The 22610-nt window shown below is 47.5% G+C and overlaps 1 protein-coding gene across 1 annotated transcript in view; it reads right to left on the reverse strand.

The window, feature by feature from the left end:
- Window positions 1-309: 309 nt before the first annotated feature.
- Window positions 310-22610, reverse strand: part of smtnb (smoothelin b) — a 36610-nt gene continuing 14309 nt past the window's right edge. Inside the window, exons 6-21 of the mRNA XM_068760799.1 lie at window positions 18752-18851; window positions 15540-16183; window positions 14466-14517; window positions 13139-13735; window positions 11279-11352; window positions 7286-7477; window positions 5313-5498; window positions 5008-5083; window positions 4837-4869; window positions 3909-4088; window positions 3757-3819; window positions 3588-3657; window positions 3317-3490; window positions 3110-3236; window positions 2842-2993; window positions 310-463 (exon numbers count right to left, since the gene is read on the reverse strand). Coding sequence (XP_068616900.1) covers window positions 310-463; window positions 2842-2993; window positions 3110-3236; window positions 3317-3490; window positions 3588-3657; window positions 3757-3819; window positions 3909-4088; window positions 4837-4869; window positions 5008-5083; window positions 5313-5498; window positions 7286-7477; window positions 11279-11352; window positions 13139-13735; window positions 14466-14517; window positions 15540-16183; window positions 18752-18851 — 2874 coding nt within the window. The remainder of the gene's footprint in view (window positions 464-2841; window positions 2994-3109; window positions 3237-3316; window positions 3491-3587; window positions 3658-3756; window positions 3820-3908; window positions 4089-4836; window positions 4870-5007; window positions 5084-5312; window positions 5499-7285; window positions 7478-11278; window positions 11353-13138; window positions 13736-14465; window positions 14518-15539; window positions 16184-18751; window positions 18852-22610) is intronic.

Genomic DNA, 22610 nt, shown 5'->3' on the forward strand with positions numbered 1-22610 from the left:
TTAGAGTAGAAAAAAAGATGCTAAAAGTTAAAGCTTATAAAGGCTCGTCTCAAAAGATTTCTGGAACCTCCCGCTGGAGAAAAGTGTACTGTTAATGTTTTCAGAGGACAACCGAAATAATGAATATGCATAACTTCCAACATAATAAGCAAACACACACACGCGCCTAAAAATGTTCCAACTGTGACCAAGCCTGTCCAGTGAGCAGGTCATCGGGTGAAGATGCAGCCAGGAGGAGTCGGGACTGGCGAGGCGAGGAGGATGGGGGCGAACGCCACGGCGAAGGCTGAACGCTTCCACGAGCACAGGTCAGAGGTCACAGGGCCGACCCATGGACATCTCATATCTACGAAGGTGGTTGACCAGAGACTGTACATACGTGAAGACACACTTGGAGTCGGGCTTATTGCCCATGATCATCATGTCCTCCACCTCCACCAGAGGCATACAGTCGGCGTAGGTCCTGAGGGGTCATACAAGAGACGGTGAGTTCCAGATGGACGGACGATCGGAGAAGAGCAGAGACAGAGACGGAGGCCTTTGTTATTGAGGTTATCCTCTACTCATCCTTCCTTTAATCTTCGAGTTTTTATTTTACCTTTATATAAATGTATAATAAAATAAAAACCTTGTAAGGCTCTCAATAAACAGTCAGCGGAAGCTAGACCTCCGGTGTGAGCTATTCAGAGAGCAGCCACAGGGTGGCCTAAAGTACCTACACTGGAAACACCCTGAAAACAAAGTCGAGTTCCCAGAACGCCCACAAGCCCAAATCTAGCAGGAGAAGATCAAATCCATTTTCATGCAGCACGTGACTATTATTCTATTTTAAAAGGCTTTACAAGCTAAGTGCATAAACACCTGTAAAAATCAAGCCGTATGAAACAAGACAGCTTTAACGTCTTCTGCTTTGTTTCTTAACTCCGCAGGTCGGAACGTTGGCACGCGGCAGTTCCATTTAAAGCGTTGAGCTACAGATATCCTTGGCTCTCCCCGAGCCATAGTCTATGGAGGCGCGCGTGCACACACACACACACACACACACCATGTTTGGTACTATGAACCTCAATAGCTTCAGCTCAAGATTAAGGATTTAAACCAAAAAGCAGTTTTCTGAACTTTCCATGTTTCATATAAATCGTGCTTTTAATAAGCTGCCGCAATCATTCAGCTACACACACACACACCACCTTAATCCCAATAAATCTGGCATGTTCCTTCATAGGATCACCCCCTCTCTCACCATAGGTTCATTTTTAGGCTGGGGGTGCGACTCTAGGAGGAGTTTTTGGTTTTAACCAGGCCCTTCGTCACCAGACCCCGGTAGAACTCCTGCAGGTACGTATACACACACTTCCAATCTGGCTCGCGCATCTTCACCATGTCGTCCACATCCAACAGCTGAGGACAGTCCAATAGCGTCCTGTGTGCGCACCCGGAGGAGGAAGGAAAGGCAGACCCAAACAGAGAGAGGAGAGGAGAGTAAAGTGCAGATAGGAGGAAGCAGACAAGGGACAGGACAGAGAGAGAGTGAACAAAGTGTGGAGGAGGAGGACAGATAAAGCAGTGAGCGGCCAAATGTAAAGGATTGAGATTGTGAAAAGACAGGGAGAGAGAAAGGACACAAAAAAGAAACAATAGCATTACATTCTGTGTTCCAATAGTGGACATGCTTCACGAACATCATGATCCGTACAATATGTGGCAAACACACACAAGAGACAAAACAAAATGTCAAATGAGTGTCACATGATGCTCATTTAGCCTTTTTGTTTGTTGTTGTTGTTTTTTTCTGTGCACTTAGACAACAGACTTTGGATCATCTCAGTACTGCTCGGCTTACTGGAAAATACGAGACACAAAGGAAAAAACAACAAAGTTTCTGTAAAAAAACAAAGCACAAACACAATGGTGCACATGATGGTGTGTGTGTGTGCTGGGATTCCTAGATTACAACATACTACTGGAAGGGTCAGGCGTGCCTGGGGGGGGGGGGGGGGGGGGGTGATCGTGAGACACAAAGGTGGTAAAGCGGAGACTGTCTTTGTGTGACAATCCGGTGTTGTCCTACTGGGAGCATGTGAACACAAATACACACACACTCACAAGTGCATGGGGGAGGGGGCATCACAAGTGTGAATGGTGTGATGCAAGAGGGATGAGAAAGAGGGAAGGGAAAGAGAAGAGCAAGATCAGTAGAAAAGGGGGGGGGATTGGAGGAATTGCTGAGGACGTTCTCGTTTTTTTTAACCTGGTGGCTCTTTGGGGAGGGTTTGCTCACGGGTCTCTGGTTTAGAGTGGATGGAGGGGTCACAATGGTTACTCATAGTAGGAGACAGGTGGACAGTGGAGGTTTAGGGTGGAGTAATCAGAGCAGCGGCAGTAAAAGGGCGAGCTCAGCCCTAATGTGGTGCGAAACACCTGAGAGAGACAGAGAGCGTTTAGACCAGGACATCCGCTTCCATGGGCTTTCGGTCCGTTCCTGTCCCTCGGGCTCAAGGAGAACAAAACCCAACGAAGGCTGGGAGTAGATTTTACAGGGTTAAGAGACAAGGACATGAATAATCTGTCAAAGAATAAGAAACGCGTTGGATTGTGGGGCTCGGCGTGGCCTCGAAGCACCGGGACGTCTATTTCTTTCAGCACAAGAGGAAAAACAACGTTTGCAGTTTCTTCTGGTGGTTTCTCTTTGTCCTCTTCACATCTCCGCCCAGCTTTAAGAAGAACGACCGCTTTGCTGCATTTAACGTGAATTATCCAACGAGGTCAGCCGAGGATCTCTCTCAAGGCCAAAAAAACAAAGAAAGAAAAAGTCAAAAGTGTGTTTTTGGGCATACTCACTCTGCATTGCTGAAGGCCACCTCAAAGTTTTGCCTGCGGTTGCCGGGGCTCAGGGAGCTGTAGTCAAAGGCGTCCGGGAAAAAATTGTGCACCAGGGCACAAAATGCCATGCCATTGCTCCAGCTGGATGAGAAATTCTGAATGTCCACGTGCTGAGGGAGACGAGAGACGGAACGAAGCGATTGATAAAGCGATGGCGACCGCCCCGAAGCCTTAAACGTGGCTGACGTTTAACGCGAGCGCACGGAGCTGCGGCTGCTCGACGCACCTCGTACGAGCGGGTCTTGGCGCGGCACCAGTCGAGCAGCATCTGCTTGATGGAGTTTGCGTTGGGCACACCAAAGCTGGTGGAGCGCTGCACCCTGTTTACCTTAGCGACGGCCTGGTTTCCAGCGCTAAAAAAAGACAGTTGGGTTCGTGTTAATACTCACATGCTTTGATCTGCTCCCCGTCCTCCCTTTCCGTTTATCCTCACCCGCCGCCTCCCTCCTTCTCCAGCTTTTCTATCATGGCTTTACGGGCCTGCGTGGCCGAGGTCTTCGGCAGAGTCTGAGCCCTCATCAACTCCTTGCGTCTCTCCGCCTGCCTTCGCTCCACAGCGGCCAAGCCGCCGCTGCGAGACGGCGTGTCGTCCTCGCGATCAAACACACTGTGGGCAGCAACACGCGACGCGGGTTAGGCTAAACTGTTAACGCATTTGGATCCTGGACTTTGGGTACTTATTGTGCCGATGGCTCGTGACGCACCTGCCCACTTTTTTGCTCGTGCTGGAGGAGGAGGAGGTGAAGCTGTAGGATTTCGACTGGACTGTCCCTCCTTCAATGATAAACAGTCAGAGATATGAATGATTTTAGTGATGGGACTGTAATGAATATATAGTACAATAAAAATAAAAAAAAGTTTAAAATGGCTCACTGTCTGTTTTCTGCACATAACTGGACTCGACCACGGTGCTGCGCGATGATCTGCTCCCGCCATCTGCAAGCACAGATACGCGATTTATTCCTTCTAATTTGTTTCCATCCGCTTTTATTGTTTCTTTTTTTCCATTCCAAGAGAGATTTTACCAGACTGGGCAAAGTGGTCCGTCTTGGTGAAACGGGCGAGGCTCGAACCATCAGCCGATTTCTCCACCTTTTTCACCACCACCTCTCCTGTTCCAGCTCCACTGCGGCCCTTGTGCGTTTGTTCCTCCCGCTGCTGCCGGAGATCCCTCAGACGGGTCTCGCGCTCCTTTTCTCGCTGGTCTGCGAGAGAGGAGAGGAGCGATGATGTCAGTGGAAAAAAGGAGAAGGGTTTTAAACAAAATGCCAGCACCTCATCTCGCTGCCACAGAGACGTATTAAAACACAGCTTCCAAATTGAGGCCATTCATTCAAGCATGCTTTCCACAGTACTTTTAAATCATTCTGGACACACAAGCACCTGCAGGCGGGAGGATCATAGCTCAGCCAAAGGTGTCAAGTCTTATCTACTGCACAAACAAACTCCGATCGCTATGCCAAGTTCAGCAACATCCAGAATCCTGATAACGCCTGTATTGCTCCCTCCAGCTTTTTGAGCACCCTCAATCTCAAATATCTATTCTTACGACACCATTTTATTTTATCGGCCATTATTTACTCTATTTATGTTAGGGCTCTGAGGGCGGTCTTGAATCCTTTGTGTACCAGATCCAGTTGAGTGCACCGATCTCAGTTCAGTCATCACCTCATTGCGACGCCCGGCGAAACCACGTATGAACATGTGAAGGTGCACAAAAGGCAGTAGAAGCTCGAGTCACTAAGCTGCAGCACACGGAGGTGAGCGTGAAGCACAACATAAAGTAGAGGATTCATGCATTTTCACACAACTGTCAACGTATCCTCCATCGTCCGGCAGAGAGAAATCTCTTTAAATTTGTGACTGTTTGCCGAGGAGAGGACGGTGCACGCAAAAAGACAAACGCAGGCAAGCTTCGACCGCCAACGCACACGGCACACCAACTTGCCCTACCCATTTCCTCTCGAGTGCATCCCAGCGTGACCTCTGAGGGCAGAAATAATGTGGAAATTGCAAATTTGTTTAAAACTTGTAACGGAAAGACAGAAGGATGGAAATCGTAAAGAGGTAGCGCGCCTACCTCGATGATTTCAAAGACAGAAGATTGTCTCTTTATGCCATTACCTCTCTTTTTCTTGCGAAGGTCTCTCATGGCCGCGCGGATCATCTTCCTCTCTTCGAAGTCTTTTGACTCGTCGAGCTTAAAAGAATCCAAATGGAAACAACGAGAGGTCATTCTCAGGCTGTGTTAAAGCCTGCAGCTCTAACACTGAACTGGGAACACACACAACAATGGGCAGCGGCTTTTCCAAATATATCCTCAAAGAGCTGCTGAGATTTACAGCTATTGCACAAACCTTCCGTGAAGCTGCTCCATCCTGGAGTTGTGAAACTAAATCACGGAGAATTATAACTTGGGTCTCAAGTACCATTTTGTCAAGAAGCTCCTCATCCTCGATGGCATCCAGCTGTTCGGCGGCCAACTTTCCAGAGCTCTCGTTGGCTTTGGGCTGAGCGCTGGAGCCGTTGGGGATGGCTGGGATGTGGCGTGGAGCCTGGATGGATGGCCCAACAGAAAACACCGGCTCAGAGGCGACAACAGGTTCCGCCTCCATCTACAACAAACGCATGGCATGAAGACGCATGAGCAAAAAAAAAATAACACACGTAAAAGACGCACAAGAACATTCCCAGGTCCAGACTCAGAAGGGGGTGGGGGGGGGGGGGGGGGGGGGGGGGGGGAGACCTTAATTGGATATGCCTTTTGCCATCCAAGAATCCCAACCTGGATTCAGGTTTTACTCTCCATTCTAAGATTAGGGCTACATGCTGAAGCACGAAGCAGCCATAATAGGAGGTAGGCGCTAATTACGAGTCTTCTTTCTGCCCCATTCACTGTCTCATCATTTCTTCCCTGCCATGCCGGAAAAGGGTGACAATAAGCACATGAGCAGGAGAGCGACTCCGCCAACGCGGTTCATGGAGTGTTCCTGACACGCCGAGTGTATAAATAATACTGGGCGACAGAGAGCCAAGAGTTTGTGTGACAGCTACAGTAACACCACTACGGCTGGTAGATGGGAACAATACATTAGCGGATATAAACTCAAGGGTAAAACATCCAAAGCAATTCTCTCTGGTAAGAACACCGCACAGGGAGAGGTGACCAGAACGGCTCCGCTGAAGAGGAAGAGTTCCAGAAGAACAAGGATAACGTTACAGGTTATTAAGGTGAATCCGACTACCAGCATATTCTGAGAGGCTATAAATCCTACAGACAGCACCTCTTAAATTGTGCCAGTGGCAGTCTAAGGGCTCTAGCTGTGTGCTTCAATGCTTTTGTTGCAACTCGGAGCTCAGACAGCTGACCCCATCCCAATCCGCTGCCCTGTCCGGCCAAGTATCACCAGGGTGGGACGATGTCCAAGCACGACCACAATGCTGCGTAATCATGGGTGGGGCCTCTGGCTTCCAGACCTTCCTGGACATGGGGCAGACTGGACTGAGAGGCACTTGACCGATGAGGAATGTTTTGAGACACAACACAGCCAAACAAGGGCTCGGAGTCAGGGAACAGGGGAGATGCGTGCGGAGACAATCCCAGATAACCTTTATGCTCAAGTCATGTTTCATTCAGCTTCAGAATCACTGTGGCATAACAAAGCTCCTCCTTTGGGCTTTCTTTCTCTGACAGCAGAGGTCCATTACCTTTATTGGAGCAGCTGGACGGGCAGACTGAGCCGTCTGTGGGATTAGACCGGCACAAAACCTCGGGCTTGTTGACTAATTGGAGATACCAAGAACAATCCCTAAAAGTCCCCCAGTGCACATGTTAACGGACATCTAATGTATAGGGAGCAACACGAGGCTAAAGCGCAGAGCCAAGCTGCTATCCTGTCGTTTAACGGCTAATGGATCTCTTCCCATTCTTTATTCGCAGCAAGACAAGGTAACCATTCTCAAAATGTCTAATCCTTTACATTCATGTTTCTTGCCAAAGTGAATATTATGGGCACTTCTATGACACTTAACGCCGGGGGCCCATGTTCCTCTTACCCTGCGGTTCTCCTTTCCTACACCAGTAGCCTATTTACTCGTCAGCCGGCAGACGAGTGACAGCCAGAACCCAATCAGCGAGACGTAGTGAATACCTTTGTGTCGGGACTGAGGGGGCGTCTTCTGCATAAACTGACAGATGAGATGGGTCTGTGTGGGTTTTTTTTTTTTTTTTAAATGAAGTGAGGATTATAATGTCAAATTAAAGCCAATAGAAATCTTAGAGAGCTGGAACAGTAACGTTGACAAGTGTTAAACCTCGTGGGCAGCTGATCCACTGGCATTCCCGTCCTTCAAACGGCTTATATTCATTAGACGAGCTCACACTCAGAACAGAGAGCCGTACCATGCTGGCGTTTGCCATCAAGGAGGGAGCAGATAAGGAACGCTGGGTTGCAAAGGTGGGAGGGTGAGGAACAGGCGAAGGCTCCGAATGCCAACTTGTGCTCGTCTCAGTAATCACAGAGTCCTGGGGGCACGGTGGAGGTGTCTGGGTTCCACTTAATGGACTATCCAGAGGAGCAATAGTTAAAGAGTCCTGCCGTGAAGCAGACGAAGAGTCTTGAGGAGAGCAGGTAGCGCAGGCTGGAGGATCACAGGACAATGTTTGAAAATCATGGGAGGAAGCCTGAAAAGCTCGAGATGATTTTTTGTCTTCACAAGTTGTCAAAGGTGACCTTTCCTTGCGAGGCAGTGCATTTAGCACGGGATCAGGCATCCCCATCGCCTGGCACAGGGCCTCCACATGCCTCGCCAGCCTTTCTTGCTGAATCCTCAGCCTCAAGTTCTCCTCTTGCAGCATGGAATATGCCTGGACCAGAGGAGCCACTTGAGCTGCTGCCTCCTCCAGACGGGCATCCACTTGCTTCCCAAAGGCCTGCAAGTCACTATGGATCTCCCCCACAGCACGCCGTAGCATTAATTCACATTTCCTCTTGCAAAACTGCCCATCTTTGTCCTCTACCTCCTCTTGAACAAGCAGATCACCAATTATCTCCTCCAGACCAGATTCAGCACAAGCACTATCTGGGCTGCCCAAAGCCTGTGGAGCATCCGAGGGCAGGAGGAGGTCCAGGTTCACCCCAGGCATGGCTCGACCAGCTGCACTCTATTTAACAAAGTCCTCTTACTTTAAACAAAAACTTAGGTTAGGGAATAAGATCTAGGAAATCAGTCAAATCAAATGGCTTTGCCCTCTTTGTCCGTCTCTCCACAGAGTTTCAAGCCCCTTTTTGTTCTTTATAGTCCCCAGCAAATCTCCCCTCTTTACTGGGCAGCCAATGGGCATGGAAAGAATCCCGTTTCCCAGAAAGCATTGGTCCCACCCCCTTATTTCCAGGTGTCACAGACATCTCTATTTATCTCCTGCCCCTCCACCGATCCAGCCACGCATGGAGGCCAGAGGTTTGTGGCAAGAATTTAGAAAACTCACCCCCCTCCCACTTTCAACTCTTATTTTGGATCGCTTGTCCTTCGACCTGTAACCTGCAGGCAACAAGGGTTCGGATGTGGCTGCTATACGCATGCCTAGACTACGTTAATTTACGCATTACCGTTTCACCGGTCATCTTCAAGTTGCTTCAGGTCAACATTTTACTGACGTTTCTGCAGCTTTGGAAGGACGACTCAGTCTTTCAAAAGATTTTGTGTTAAGGTCCAGCTGCCGCTCGTGCGGATCCTTTCAAGTACCTCAAATAAGGAGCTCTCCAAGAGCGTGGAGACTAAAGTCTGTTTGTGAGGTTGGCTTTTAAGATGCTCAAGCACTTCTTTTAAATGTCTATTGATTTATTGGCTAATTGAAACTCAAGGAGACAGATAGTAATATATTTCTATACGCGGCTTGATTTGAGACATCAGATCACGTATGACAAAAATATAACAAACCTCAAATTGTTAAGGATTTGCCAATACACAAGTATACTGCTGTAACTGTATAACCGAACATAAAAAAGCAGGAAGAACGTCGGATCAAAATAGCCCCGAGTGGAATTAGGTGGAGAACGATGCAGTGAAAGGCAACAGTGGCCTCTCCTGGGGTTTACCGGCAAGCTAAAGAGTTCCCAGGAAGAGGCCGGCTTCAACAGGCAGCAGTAGGAAAAGTGGGTCAAAACCTAAGAAGGACATGCTTCTCATCTTCCTATGCATCAAAGCACCTCAGCCACAGTGAGGCAAACGTGATGTAAAGAAGCAAGGTGCACGGACGGGGCGGGAAAAAAAAAAAGAGAGACTGGCGTCCATATAAACACTTCTCTGGTTATTATGGCACAAACTAACAGAGTGAAGACAAATCAAAATAGAAAACAGGGGGAAAGCTACATTTCAGCTTTTAATAAAACACCAGAAAAAGAGTGGTTTAGAAAACTCAGTAACTTCATCTTAAATCTGTGACAAACAGGAGCAGCTGTGATCACTTGGAGCAGGAAACCTTGTAATTGTATAATAAACACATGAAATATGCACGAGCAAGAATCTATATGAAATCATTTAAAATTCCCAAAATATCAAATTGCACATATCCCAGTCAAAGGGAGATGTATGCATGTAGATTTGTGAATAAAATAAAAAATACTTCCTGCCTTATGTCTCACAAACTAAACATGACGGACAGGATGGAACCCACTCCCTCCTCACACTTGCCGCGTCAGGAGTAACTGTAGGTCTTTTTACTTGCATTGCTCTTCTTGCCGTTGAAGGCTTTAATGTAAACTTGGTATCTCTCTCTCGCTCTCTCTCTCATCTTGCAAATGGACCATTTACACTCCATCCTCCACAAGAACCGATGTTATCTGAATTAAGTGTTCTCTTCCAATTCATGAAAATAGCTCAAAGGAAATAGAGGAAGTTGTAAACACTGAAATTAGACCACCAGGAAGAATGCCAGACCACCCAAACAGACCAAAAGTCCAGGACAGGAACCGCGTTGGTCAATAAACAACACTAAACAAGATGAGCTCATTGCGGTGACTTCCGCACCATCTTGCTATAATGAATATGTGCTGTGCACAAGGACACTCGCACGAGTGACTCTAAAACAAATCCTCCCCTGACATCCTCTAACGCAACCTTGAACAGGTGATCGCTGCCTCCCCTTGTTGTGATGCTGTTTCAGCCAGTCAGCCTCAATGTCTCTACAGTAAAACTGGTGCAGATCCAGCTGAAAGAGACAAATCTGCAGCTCGGATGAGTGACACAATGAGACACAGCCATTTTGTGTCTGCACTCACGCCAAGACGCAATTATGGTATCGTTGCGACATCACTTAGCTCAGCATGCACAAACCTCCTCTCTGGCAGAATTCCTGTTCTTTGAAATAAAATAAATAAATCCCTTTTTCGACAAGAAAGGCTGCTCTCGTCCTGCCCCCGTAAAATGTCTCTCAACCAGACACTGAATGATGGAAGCTGTCTCATTTCAACATCTTAAATCCTCCCTGCTCCTTCACGGAGCCTCCTCCCAAACCTAGTTAATCTGATCTCCGATCTCATAACCAGATTACGGCAGGGCTCGACACCGGGAGGTGGAAATACGCAGCCATTAAAGAGCAAACAGGACCCTGCTTCAGTGCGCCTCACCCTCTCACGCGCTCTAGTCAGGACGCTTCCTTTCATGGAGGTACGAGGAGGATAAGGAAGGAAGCCTTTGGGAGTTTCAAAGTTCTTCCTAACTCCAGAAGTCACCACGAGATCAGGGGAGGGGGATTTCTGTCTGACAGCAGACGCTGACCACTCTCAACCTATTAGGGTGTGTCAATGAAGAAGGGTTACATCTTCAGCCCTTTAAAAAAGAAACTGATGACAAACTGGCGTCAGCATGTGTTTTGATGGACTGCATAGTGAGCATGAAGAGAGACAGGTGTGATTAGGAAACATTTCCCAGATAAATCCCAGTGGGCATGATCTGCTGAAAGAAAACACGGAATGCCCCCAGCGCTCCCTCTCCCCCCCCCCCCCCCCCCCCCCCTCTCTCTCTCTCTCTCTCTCCTTCACATACCCTACAAGGACACGTGTGACTGGCTGCCCGCTCTGTGTTTGATAAACAGTGTTCTTCCCTGCTTTTCCTCCTTTTCTCACACTTAGTCTTTCACTGTCCTGGCTCACTGGGCTCTTCAGTCCTTTATAGGTGATCCCCTGTGATAAGGATGCAGCGAAAAACAAAGCCAGATCCAACCGAGTCGGCGGGGACTGAAATGGGAGACGAAAGCGGAACATTAATCTTCTAATTGGAAGACACCGGGAATGCGTTTGACAGAACCTGTCAAACACGCATTCAGAGGCTCACAGTTGTGATCGCTTTCCCAAAAACTCATTGGCTGGCAGACAGACAGACAGAAAGACAGTACCTTGAGGGAGGACCCAGAGGAGTAGCTGGATGAGGAGGCCTTGAATGGTGTCGCTCTCAGGCCAAGGGTCAACTCTGCAAGTAAAGACACAACGAACCAGCTGCACATTAGCGGATTGAATAAAAGCACGTAAGGCAGCGTAAGGCAGGTTCTGGCGGCCATGTGCATGTGCATGTGCATGTGCATGGTCCTGCTCTGTGTTGGCAGCCACCATTAGTCAGTTACATAAACCACCATAATGTCATAAACGGCATGGAGTCATCCAACAGGAGACGAGTAAGGAAATGTCAATGACGCCACCTTCAACACAAACAGGACACTCTGTTCTCCTGGAGGTTTGACCAATCACTGCCCCGAACAGACGAGTGGAACCTGCTACACGCTGGAGGAGCTCGGTAGGTTTGTTTGAGAGAAAGCCAAAGCACAATCCCAGTCGGTCCATCACACGGTAGGAAACGACCAGGTTTCCCCAAAAAAGCTATTGAAGCGCAAAAACCATTAAATCAAATTGAGCTGCAAAGGAACCACGTGACGCTTGTGGAGGAGCCGTCAATGTGGAAGAGAGGAGGAGACTGTAATTGCATACAAGTCCAGCTGGCGTTTTAAATAAATTGTTTGTGTTGGAGGCCCCGGTTGCTGAGAAGAGTTGAAATTCAAGACGTCTTGTTTGGACCGACTAGCAGCAGCTGTCACAGCTTTGCTTCTGAAACGGATCAAGATTGAGCTTATTCATGTTTTTTTGTTTCATTCAATGAATGCACCTTTGCTGGTACTGTGAGTTTGTACTGTAATGCGTGTATAATTACATTGGAGTAACTATTAGCGTCTATTAATGATCTGACAGTATGGAAACTCACAGTTTAAACAAGTACCCAACAAGTACAAAATGAGATATCTTTTTTTAAATTATAAAATAGTAATTTGTAGTAAGATTTTAGCTATTAAACACTGAATAAAATAAAATAGAAAAAAATTATTATTATGCATCATGGGAAATTATCACATAAAAATAAATAAGATATTTGGATTAATTTAGAAAGAAGGTCCTGCAGCCATGTTTTCATCTGATGCACAGTAACATTGAGAACTCCTTTCACTAAGCCCGCGTTCATGACATAAAACTCACAGCGGTAGGTCAGCATCAGACCCGGATCCTCCCCGGTTCCGGTCCAGCACAGGGACCGCTATTGCATCTCCTTTCCCAGCCCACTTTCCCCACTTGCTCAATGAGAGATGCTACTTCTAAAAGTTAGTGTTTCCACACTGAAACAAGTCTTCAGCCCGATAAAACTGGAAGCCTGTCCTTGACACTGGAGAGAAACTGGGAGGCGATAAGCTGCAACAAAGACCCGCGTCCAGATGTAAACAAACAAACAAACCCCTGAGCTGTATGGACTGGCAGGCCTTTCCAGTTGCGCTGTAGCAACTATTCAGTCTTGTGTGAGACGGTCTCTTGTCCTTTCCTTTGTCCACCATGTGTTCTCTTCCACTATTGACCTCAACCGCTTCCCACTCAATAACAAACACCGCTCAGTATTAACCACGCTGGTTCATATTCAAACCCACACACCCGTGCCCACTCATCTCACAAAGACCTTTGTCAGCATCCCACCCGTGGGCGATTCCCGTCACGTTGGCTCCCACAGTGACAGCGAAGCCATTGTGGGTTGATATTAGTGAGTAAATACAAAGTCGCTAGATTTAAAGTCGGAACGTTCCCGTGGAATACTGTAACAATCACACAGAGAGATGTCAATACGGATCAACCTTCGCCTGAAAGCGTTCCAGAAATGAATGAATCCAAGTGTTGAGCGACTTCTTAGAATACAAGTGCTGACCGTGCGTGATTGATGCTCCTACCTGCTCTCTGTCCTAGAGCATTACTGTTCAGACGTGGGGTCACCATGGGGACCACGTTGCCCCTCGGAGCGGACACAGAGGAGGTGGCGGCGGCGCGCCCATCCTTGATCTCGATGGTGAAGAAAGTCTTCATGTCCGGGTCTGACTCTCCCTGGTTTTCCTGCTGTCCGGCTGCTCTCCCTTGGGTCCCGTCTTCCTTTGAGTTACCGGAGGCGTGCGCATCTTTTTCAGCTGGATGTCTTGTCCCACCCACGGTGTTCTGCCACTGGCTGGCCGAAGACAGGGGCTGGCTAGCCACACCTCTTGGCGTGGAGCGACTCTGGGATGCAGCAGAGGCGTGAGACACCGAATCCACACGTGGCGTCGCTGGTTTGTGTCCAGAGGCGCTGAGGGATGCTGCCGTGTGCGTAAACATCTCAGTGGATCTGGAGGGATTCGTCTCCCCACTGCTGCCGGAGGTGCTCCCATTCCTCAGAGAAGCTTTTTTCAAAGCTGGGACATTCGGGCTCTGACTGAGCTCTGCGAACTTACGCATCCGATCCCGAACAGAATTGTTGCGGTTGAGCTGCTCCGATGCAACATCCTTCTTCTCAGGTGCTGTCAAGACATAAAGCAGGAGACGAGTTGAAAGCACAGAGGAAAAAGTATCAATACACTGCTACAATCATCTCCGCCGACACATCAAAAGCACACCGCTAATCCCATTCCTCATTCTTTGGTTTCATTCCAGCATCTTTATTTTGCTTGGCTTCATCTCCCCTCCTTTCACCATCTTTCAGCTCCTATTTTGTGGAAGGTTATGGATGCGTTTCTTCCACTCATGGATGCGTCTTCATTATCTGATCCTTAAAACCGTCAGACAGATAAGGCTAAGATTCTCAAACTGAAATAAATAAATAAATGAGTGAGGAGGGAGGAGGGATTCACCTGAACAAAAAACAAAAATAGACGTGCTGCTCGGGAAGTCAGTCAAGCATCAGGTGTGATGTTATCCAACAGGATTACAAATACAATGGTGGGTCCTTCAATTGAACTACATAATAGCGATACACTAATTAGAGCTTCAACTTTTTCTTTTTTTTTGCTGAAGTTTCTGACTCACAATCCCAGATTCTTTTTCAATTATTTACACGGGAAAACATTTTTTTTTACAATTCTTCACAATTTCAGAGCCAAAAACAGTAACATTTTTGTTCTTCTAATCTAAATGATTTGTTCTTTCTAGTGGTACAAAATAAATAGATGTAACAAATCTATACAATCACTTTTAGGATTTTGACATCAATACATGTCTTTTAAAAGACTTGGATTTGGACTCGTTTCTTACCAGCATCCTTTTCTATGCCATGAGCGAGGGGCAGATCCTTCTTAGTTGCTGTCTAAAACGAAGGAGAAGAAAGAAGAATGACAATCAGAAATACCCAGAGACAGACAGTGCACTTTAGTGAGGGGCGCACACATACATCCTTCAGTACAGAATGGGCCAGTGGCATTTTCATTATGTAACATGAGCATTAGGAGTCCAGCAGTGGGTCTCTGTTCTTTTTTTTGGCAGTGGAGCCCTGATGGGCCCCAGATTGTTTACACGACTCTCAGGAGACTGAGCATCAACGAATATTACAGGGAACAATAAAAGAAATCCGGGGCCGGCCTTGGGTAAACACATTCAGAGAAGCGACACGATGGCGTCGTGGCGACCTGAAGACGTGGAAATGTAAGTTTACAGTGAACAGCCCATGCCAAACCGGCAGCTCTGTGACGATGTTTTCTGGAGAGGAGAAACAGAAACTCGTGGTGCGTCCCTCTCTGCAGGTGAGGCTGACATGCTGCTGCACAATCTGTCCGCTCGGGTGGACAGATTGTTTGTGTAGCCGAGTAACAGAAGTTAAACAGCGCCTAACACGAGCGCAGAACGACATGTTTATGGGCGCCGCTGGGACCCGGGTGTCACTGAAGAACGAAGCGTCAGGGATTGAGTCAGAAATAACAATGAACTGTAAAGATGGGAAGGGAGCGCTGCAACGGTCGGTGCACGTGTTCCTGGCTTGGCAGCTCACCACCTCCCCCTAGTGGCGTGAATGATACACTCCATGACTCACTGAATTGCTATGAGGTAAAAATAAATACAAATAAAAAATATTGCTTTGTAAAGTGTCTGAAACCCTCCTGGAGGGATGAGTACCACTTTCAAAATAAAGTTCCTACTTTGATGTTTTGTCTCCGGTGGTAGAGAAGGGGTCTATTTTTTTTTTTTTTACAAGCATTATTAACGTATCTCATCAAAACAGGAAGAATGAAAGTGAAAGGAGAAGATGTGCCTTCCTTTGTTCTCTTCTCTTCTTCTATAGTGTCCCCTGATTGCACCAGGCACAAAGACAACAACGTTCAGCTAATACAGGACGGAGTCGTGTACCTTTTCCTCCTGGGCATCCACTTCTCCCTTAGCGCTGCCGTCGAGGATGTCATTTGCAGGATCTCTACGGGATAGAACTGCCCCATCAGGCTGATCCTGGTCATTAATATGAACCTGCTGGCCGGCTGGACTTTGGCTTCTGCCCTCGGTTTCTGAATCCGTGCTGCAACTTGAACCACTTGTGGTCACTTCCACCTCCTTAGCCGCGTCTTTCTCCTCAGAAGACATCCTCGCACTATGATCTGAATCCCCAGAGTCGAGGCGGGGTCTGATGCCAGAGTCTGACATGTCAGAGCCCTGTCTCTCTCTGGAGCTGGTGCTTCGCTCCGACGCACCAGAGTCTAGCCGACCACGCAGAGTGGGACTCTGGCTCCTGTCTGAGGCTCCAGAGTCCAACCTGGCTCTGTTGGCAGAGCCCAGACTCATCTCTGGTGCCACGGGATCCGGATTAGATCTTGAAGGCACCGAGTTATTACTGAGATCTGAAGCCGAGGAGTCAGACCTTTGACGATGGGACAGCACCAGGTCAGGCTCTGCGCTCGCAGCCTCCCTTTGAGGCTGGATGAGCAGCGGCTCGGAGGAGTCATCCTTCACGAGGTGATCGAGAACCAACACCATGCCTGAGTTGGAGCCTGCAACACAAAACATTAACTTTTTAAATGAAATGAAGAGGCTGCGAGTAAATAAAACCGCTCACGCTAGTGTCTTAGATTGAATTTACAGGACTTCTGTGGCACTGTGACCCCACGATAGGTCGTACCAGGAGATATCACAGAGAGGCCACGAGGACATCGGGTATAAGTTGATGTTCCCTCCAGACTCGCGGTGGATGTGCGCTAAAGATAAGGAGCGGTCACAACTGAGGAGAGAGAGCATACGGCTCAAACCAAGGAGGCTAAAGGGAGTCTGACGAGTGCTTGCCCTCCACTTTGACCGAGCACATCGGCTGCTCCTTCTCTCCACATGGAGCGGAGTAGCATTGCTCAAATCCTCCTCTGTCACAGTCTGTTCCTCGAACATCTCAGTGCTTCAGCGGATGGACAATCTCAGGTTCCGTACATACCGCAGATAAGAAAACAGACAAAACCAAGAGTCTATCAGATTTCACATACCGTGAAAAACGCAGAGGCATGAAAGCGCTTCTGTGCGACTTGTGTTTGCACCAAATCTGCCAGACGAGGGGCTTCACTAAATATACGCGTCTGACCAGAAGCTGCAGTAAAATCTTTCACCTCTGAAAATGACAGAACTTCAATGCGGCCATGTTTCATGTTGCGTAGCACCTCCAAACAAAAACGCATTCCTAAAGTGAGCACAATCAAATCAGAATTGGCAGCAGCAGCTTCCTTTTTTTTTTTAAGAGATCAGTTGATTATGAAATGCGTCTTCTATGAAGTCTGTCGTCATTGGTCACATTTCACTGATGGACATCCATTGAGTGGCAATTTCTCACAACTACAACCGGGTAATGAGGCTCGTTTGCTGCTCTACAATGAGCTACGTAAGCAGCCTGCACTGGTGCACGCTGCTGCCAGACAATACATACGCCATCATTCAGTTTCTGTATCAGAATCAGAATACTTTATATATTCCCAGAGGGGAATTGCATCAGCAACATTGCTCCACTCAACAAAACTCAGAAATAAGAAAGTCCTTAAGGCTGTCTCAATAAAGCAGTGGCCTGAGGAAGACACATTTTTCTCCTTGAGATCAACACAGGTTTTTTTTCATGCTGCTGATCAGTAGCGGTTTAGACTTTATTTTTAGCCGTCGGTCCTTCACGGGGTTTCTGACTGAAACTGACTTCGGTGTCAGTGGAGTTTTTTGTGTGTGAACTTGAGGCGCTCAGGCCATTCCAACCTTTTAATTTCCTAAATCACAGCCCTCCCAGTTACTGTTTGTGCTGTAATGTGGTACAGCCGGACACATGGTTTTTGAGGTGAACCTGGAACATACAAACGTTTTCACCAGAGAGTTGGAGGGTATAAGTTTGTGCTATATTCAAACACAAAAAAAAGAACCCGTCCCAGATTGTCTGAATTAATTTCTTATTTTCCACTCCTTTCACTCGGCTGAAAAGACAACCACCCTTTGGAAACCGCCACTCTTGCTGCACTGGACCACAAACATCCACATCGTTGTTGACTAGCGTCCGCTTTAAAAAGCACCTTCCTCTTTTGCTTTTCTACGGTTGTCTTATTGTTTTCTTGTTGACCCAAGCTTCACCCTGGTATAAATTGTAAGGCGGGGATAAATCGGGAACAGCAGGGAGCTGTTGTCTATTCAAGTTAAATCTAGGTTGTCTTTTTTGGGGCCAGTTTTTTTGTTATTTCTTTTAGCAGATGTGTGGTTCTTGGGTTTCTCTGTGTGTTGATTCCCAAAAACCCAAACCCGGGTCCAAGAGCGGAACACAGGGAGTTCAAGACCGGAGCGCACCGGGCCACACAGAATGATGTTAATATGGTTGCAAGCCACAGGCCAAGGTCAGTTCAGACAGCCTTGAGCACAAAAGAAAGGATAATCCCGAGACAAAGATGATCAAACAGCAATGTGTTGTTGTTTTATGAAGAGGATTGTCCAATTAACAGATTTTTGGTGAGGTATTTGAACTCAACAAGCCATGGGTATGTTCAAACTACATGAAGACTTGTCTTTAACACAGATTTGATGTTTTACAAGCCATTTGCCACCTGCTTTGCTCCTGTATGTGTCAAACACGCAAGTGAAGGAAGCACATTCATGCCCTGCTGAAGGTTCGCATTCATTCTACTTTATTAATTGTTGGCCTCACAGAGCGCTGAAAGAAATAACGTCACTCTTAAGAAGCTATAGTCATTAAACAGTTAATAAAGTTCAGCGAAAAGCTTAAAGAGCTTGAACTAATATGACCTCCTGACCGCCACCTCAGGAGAAGGCTTCCTTTAACCGACTATTTTAACAGGCAATCAAGAGGAAATTGCACGAGGACCGACGTGTGCAGTCGTGTGAAACAGAGGCTCTCAGTGTTGGCATCGGGTGAATGTACAGCCAAGCCTGACCTTCAGGTGTCATCAGTGGAGAGACGATGTTGAGTTTCTACAATTCCCAAAGTGAAGCTTTTCTAAATGTGACTTCAGTGTGTAGCAAAGAATCGGCTTCATTCGTCAGTTTGAAATAGGATTCGACTGTCCCGTGATTTGAAGAGAAAGAGTGTTTCTCACCTGTTCGCCGCTCTCCGCTTTGTTGCGTCTGCTGGTTGTGTAAATCCGGGACCTGAGATCTGATGCGTTCACGCTCACTGTGACACTCCCGTTCCGACTCCTATTTAAATAAAATAAAAAAAGAGAGAGAGAGAGAGAGAGAAAGACCAACGTGCTCAGTGCAGAGAAACACCTCACAGATATTAGGTAATTAAATTTCTCAGGTCACAATGTCTTCAGGGTTTTATCAGAGAGAAATTTATGACTTTGGAAAAAAGAAAAAAAAAACTCCTTAAATCATTTGCATGAGGTCAGTTCATGCCGACGGATGTGCAGGTCAAATGCTGCAGCCATGATGGGCAACACGCCTGGCCAGCTGGAAAACTAAAGCTCTGTTGTGTACGTGAGACGCACAGAGGGACAGCCCGAGCGTGAAAAGAGGCAACACACAGTATTGTACTGCGCCCCACAGGCTGATTTAACATTGGCTGAATTCCTTCAAGATTACCTGCATCCTGAATGAGGAACAAAATGTGGATCTTTGGCCATAACCTGCACAGATCACGTAGCGGCGGGAGGGAGATCTCCGAGGGGCGGCAGCCCCATTTTGGCATATGGAGAGGAAACGGGAGACGTGCGGAGAGGAGGGCTGAAAAACGAAGATGCCGGCATTAATGTCGGGCCTCTGTTGCCTGACATCGAGCCGCTCCACAGGAGAATCAGCTGCATAAATAAAGCCTCTCTGACCACGTGCGTTCGCAGCCTCGAAATCCAAGGAAAGAAAGAGGAAAACCTTTCTATTAGAGCGAAATGGGAGCCTTGGTCTTGAATGCTGCAGGGGGGGTAAGGAAGCTCTCTGCAGCTCAGTTAAAATGCTGCAGTTTATCAAGGCACGCGATTTATTAAAACGAGTTTCACTCGAATCAGCCGGCACACACACACACACGCAGGAAAATCACATCACATGTGTAATCAATGTTATCCTAAAGGAGAGCGGCTTGTCAATCACACCCTCACTGTTAGATTCCTATAAATCCCTTGTGTTTCAACAGGGTTTTAAAACAACGCAGTGCGTGAGCTGAGCTGATTGGATCGGTTCAAATTCAAGCACAGGAGAGCAGCAGGGGTGACCAAGGACCAGAGGCTTTACGCTCCGTCGGCTGAAACCTTCCCCACCTTGGAGAAGATTACAGGAAAGAGTGGCTCAATCACCGAGGACAAGCTAATCAGACGCCGTCGTGGGAGATGACGAAGCAAACGGGAAAAGCTGAAACTGGAACTGTGCTGCTCGGATTATAAAGAAAGACGGAGCACATCGAAAGGAATACGAGGTCGAGTTGCTAAAATCATAAACAAGAGATCAACACGTAATCGTACAAGATGCAAACTTTCCCAAGAAGATTCTAGAAAGCTGAAAATGTGACATCACAGCATTCTAAATATAAAGAAATGGTTCCAATGTCAATTTTTCCATTCTCCCCTTATGGAAAAAAAAAAGTATATCGACTGGAGCGCCGCCGCCAGAGCACAAAAGCCTGAAGGCTGTTCGATGCAATGCTGCAAGAGGTCAGACACTGAAGCCCCTCCCTTTCGGTATCGGGGGTCAGGTGAGTCACAGGGAGAGATAATTGCCTTGGAGCCATGAACACAATTAGAGAGGACCCGTCTGTCCTCACCCACCCCTCCGCGACCAGGAGTCAAACAGACAGCCGTCATTTCACGGCTCCCACTCAACCACAGGGAACATATTTCTCACAGACACTGAGGCAAAGTGGGGAGAGAGAGAAAAAAGAAAAAGAAAAAGCTGAAGCTGAGCTGGGACCCGCTGCCAGCCACCACGCTGTCATTAGCGGCTTCCCTCTGGCCTAAAGAGCCCAGACCTGGCAGAGTGGAACCACCGCCGACACCGTCCCCACTCCAGCGCTCCAGCGCTCCTTTGGTCGCTCGCCCCATTCGACCTCGGGAGTGTATTTGTGCTGGACCGTAATAGCAAGAAGATTTCAACCTGGCAAACACGACGGCAATTGTCCTTGTGACCACGGCGAGGCGTGGGCCATCTGGATTCCTCCGTGTTCAGCTCGACAAAAATAACAACAATGAGGCTGAGGCGCACGGCTCCTTCTGCGACAGATGAGATCAACGGTAGATCAAAACACACGCGCACACACACACTTACACTGCTCCAGTTTTCCATGAAAGTTAAATCCAGCACTGCGCTGGTAAGGTCAGACCATCTGAACCTCTTCCATGCCTCCACGTGGAAGAGAGGAAATCTGCTGGATTATTTTCCATGACTGCAGACTGAACCACAAACTCGGATTACCCCCACAAACTGAAACACAGTAGCTGGAATGAGGCAGCAATCATCTCATCATCAGAGGCGAACGACCCGGCCCTCTCTTCGACCTGCCGCTCGTCATCCCATGTCGATCTGCTGTATTATTTTTTCATCTTCCATCCCGACTTGAATGTGGATGAAACATTCTACACCCGCTTTTTTTTTTTAATACAGTTCAGCGCCGTCTCTTCTTGCCACATGTTTAAGACGAGGAAAGAGAGAAACACAGACCCAATGGACCCGAGTTCTCCTAGTCAACAAGTCTGAAGCCTCGGAGACAACTTAGGAAGTCCAATCAATAAAAAAAAGGCGCAAAAGAATGCTCAAAAAGAACAACGAGAATGGGATTAGTGTTGTACCTGCGTCAATAATCCAGTTTCAGATACATCCTAAACTGTCAACCTAAATAAGCAAACACCATCACACTCAACCATAAAGCGCTGTGCACACAAACCTGAGAGGCAATCAGGGCGACAGGTACTTCCCATTCCCCTGCCAGACGGATACAAGGCAGATTTCGAAAAGGCTTTTCAGTGTAAAAAAGAAAACTGTGAAGGAATGAGTGAAGAAAAGTCAGACGGTAAAGTTCGGTCTGTAAACGCAGCAGCAGAAAACTCTGAGTGACATTTACCTTCTACTGCCTGCCTCTCTCTCTCTCTCTCTCCCTCTCTCTCTCTCGGAGTCAGGACGTCCACGACGCTGCCTCTACCGCCTCAACCACAACACACACGCACGCACACACCCACACATACACACACGCACACAGGCCACTCCTTTAACTTCCCCTGCCTCCCATTCTGTATCCACAGGGATCTTAACCCCCCCTCCCCACCACACACACACACGTTCTTAGGGGTTAAAGGGTTGCCTGGTTGACACATTAACTTCTGACACGTTCTCTCTTTTGACCTATATAATTTTTTTGTATTTCCCCGACATCTGTGTAGACAAGAGGCGATACTTGAACTGTAACCTTAACCTAGTTCAAGTCAATATTTTTCACTTTGTGTCAGAATAATGAATCCACGTCATTTTCCGACTGTTTTTTCTGGACTGCACACATATAATTTAAGTATTTATAAGCTCTAGGAGTACGGTTTCTCCCATATGTGTATTTGGAAAGTTTTACAGTGTGTCAGCCATCCCTACATTAGAAACAGTCATTAAATTCTAATGCGTGTTGCAATGAACCAATACATTAATCCAATAATTACTAATTACCACGGATTTTCCACTGACTTTTTGTTACACGACATCTTGAGCTGCTGGCAGCGCCTGCATGCTCCTCGAGTGTCTGGCTGCAGCGGGGGCCTATCTCGGCCCACCATCTGCCACGGGACAATTGCGAGCAGCTCAAAGAGATCCGCTGCTGCGATTTGAATGGAAGGAGCCCTGCTACTGCTGGCTGATGTTGTTTTTGGCCACTTCCCCATTCCGGCGCAGACGACATTGCTGAGGCACAGTCGGTGGCCTGCCCGTCTGTCTGTCTGGCTGTCTCTCTGTCTGAACCCCCACCCTCCCCTCATCCACGACACTGCCCCA

Source organism: Brachionichthys hirsutus, chromosome 4 (assembly GCF_040956055.1).
Source record: "Brachionichthys hirsutus isolate HB-005 chromosome 4, CSIRO-AGI_Bhir_v1, whole genome shotgun sequence".
NCBI classification, from domain to species: Eukaryota; Metazoa; Chordata; class Actinopteri; order Lophiiformes; family Brachionichthyidae; genus Brachionichthys; species Brachionichthys hirsutus.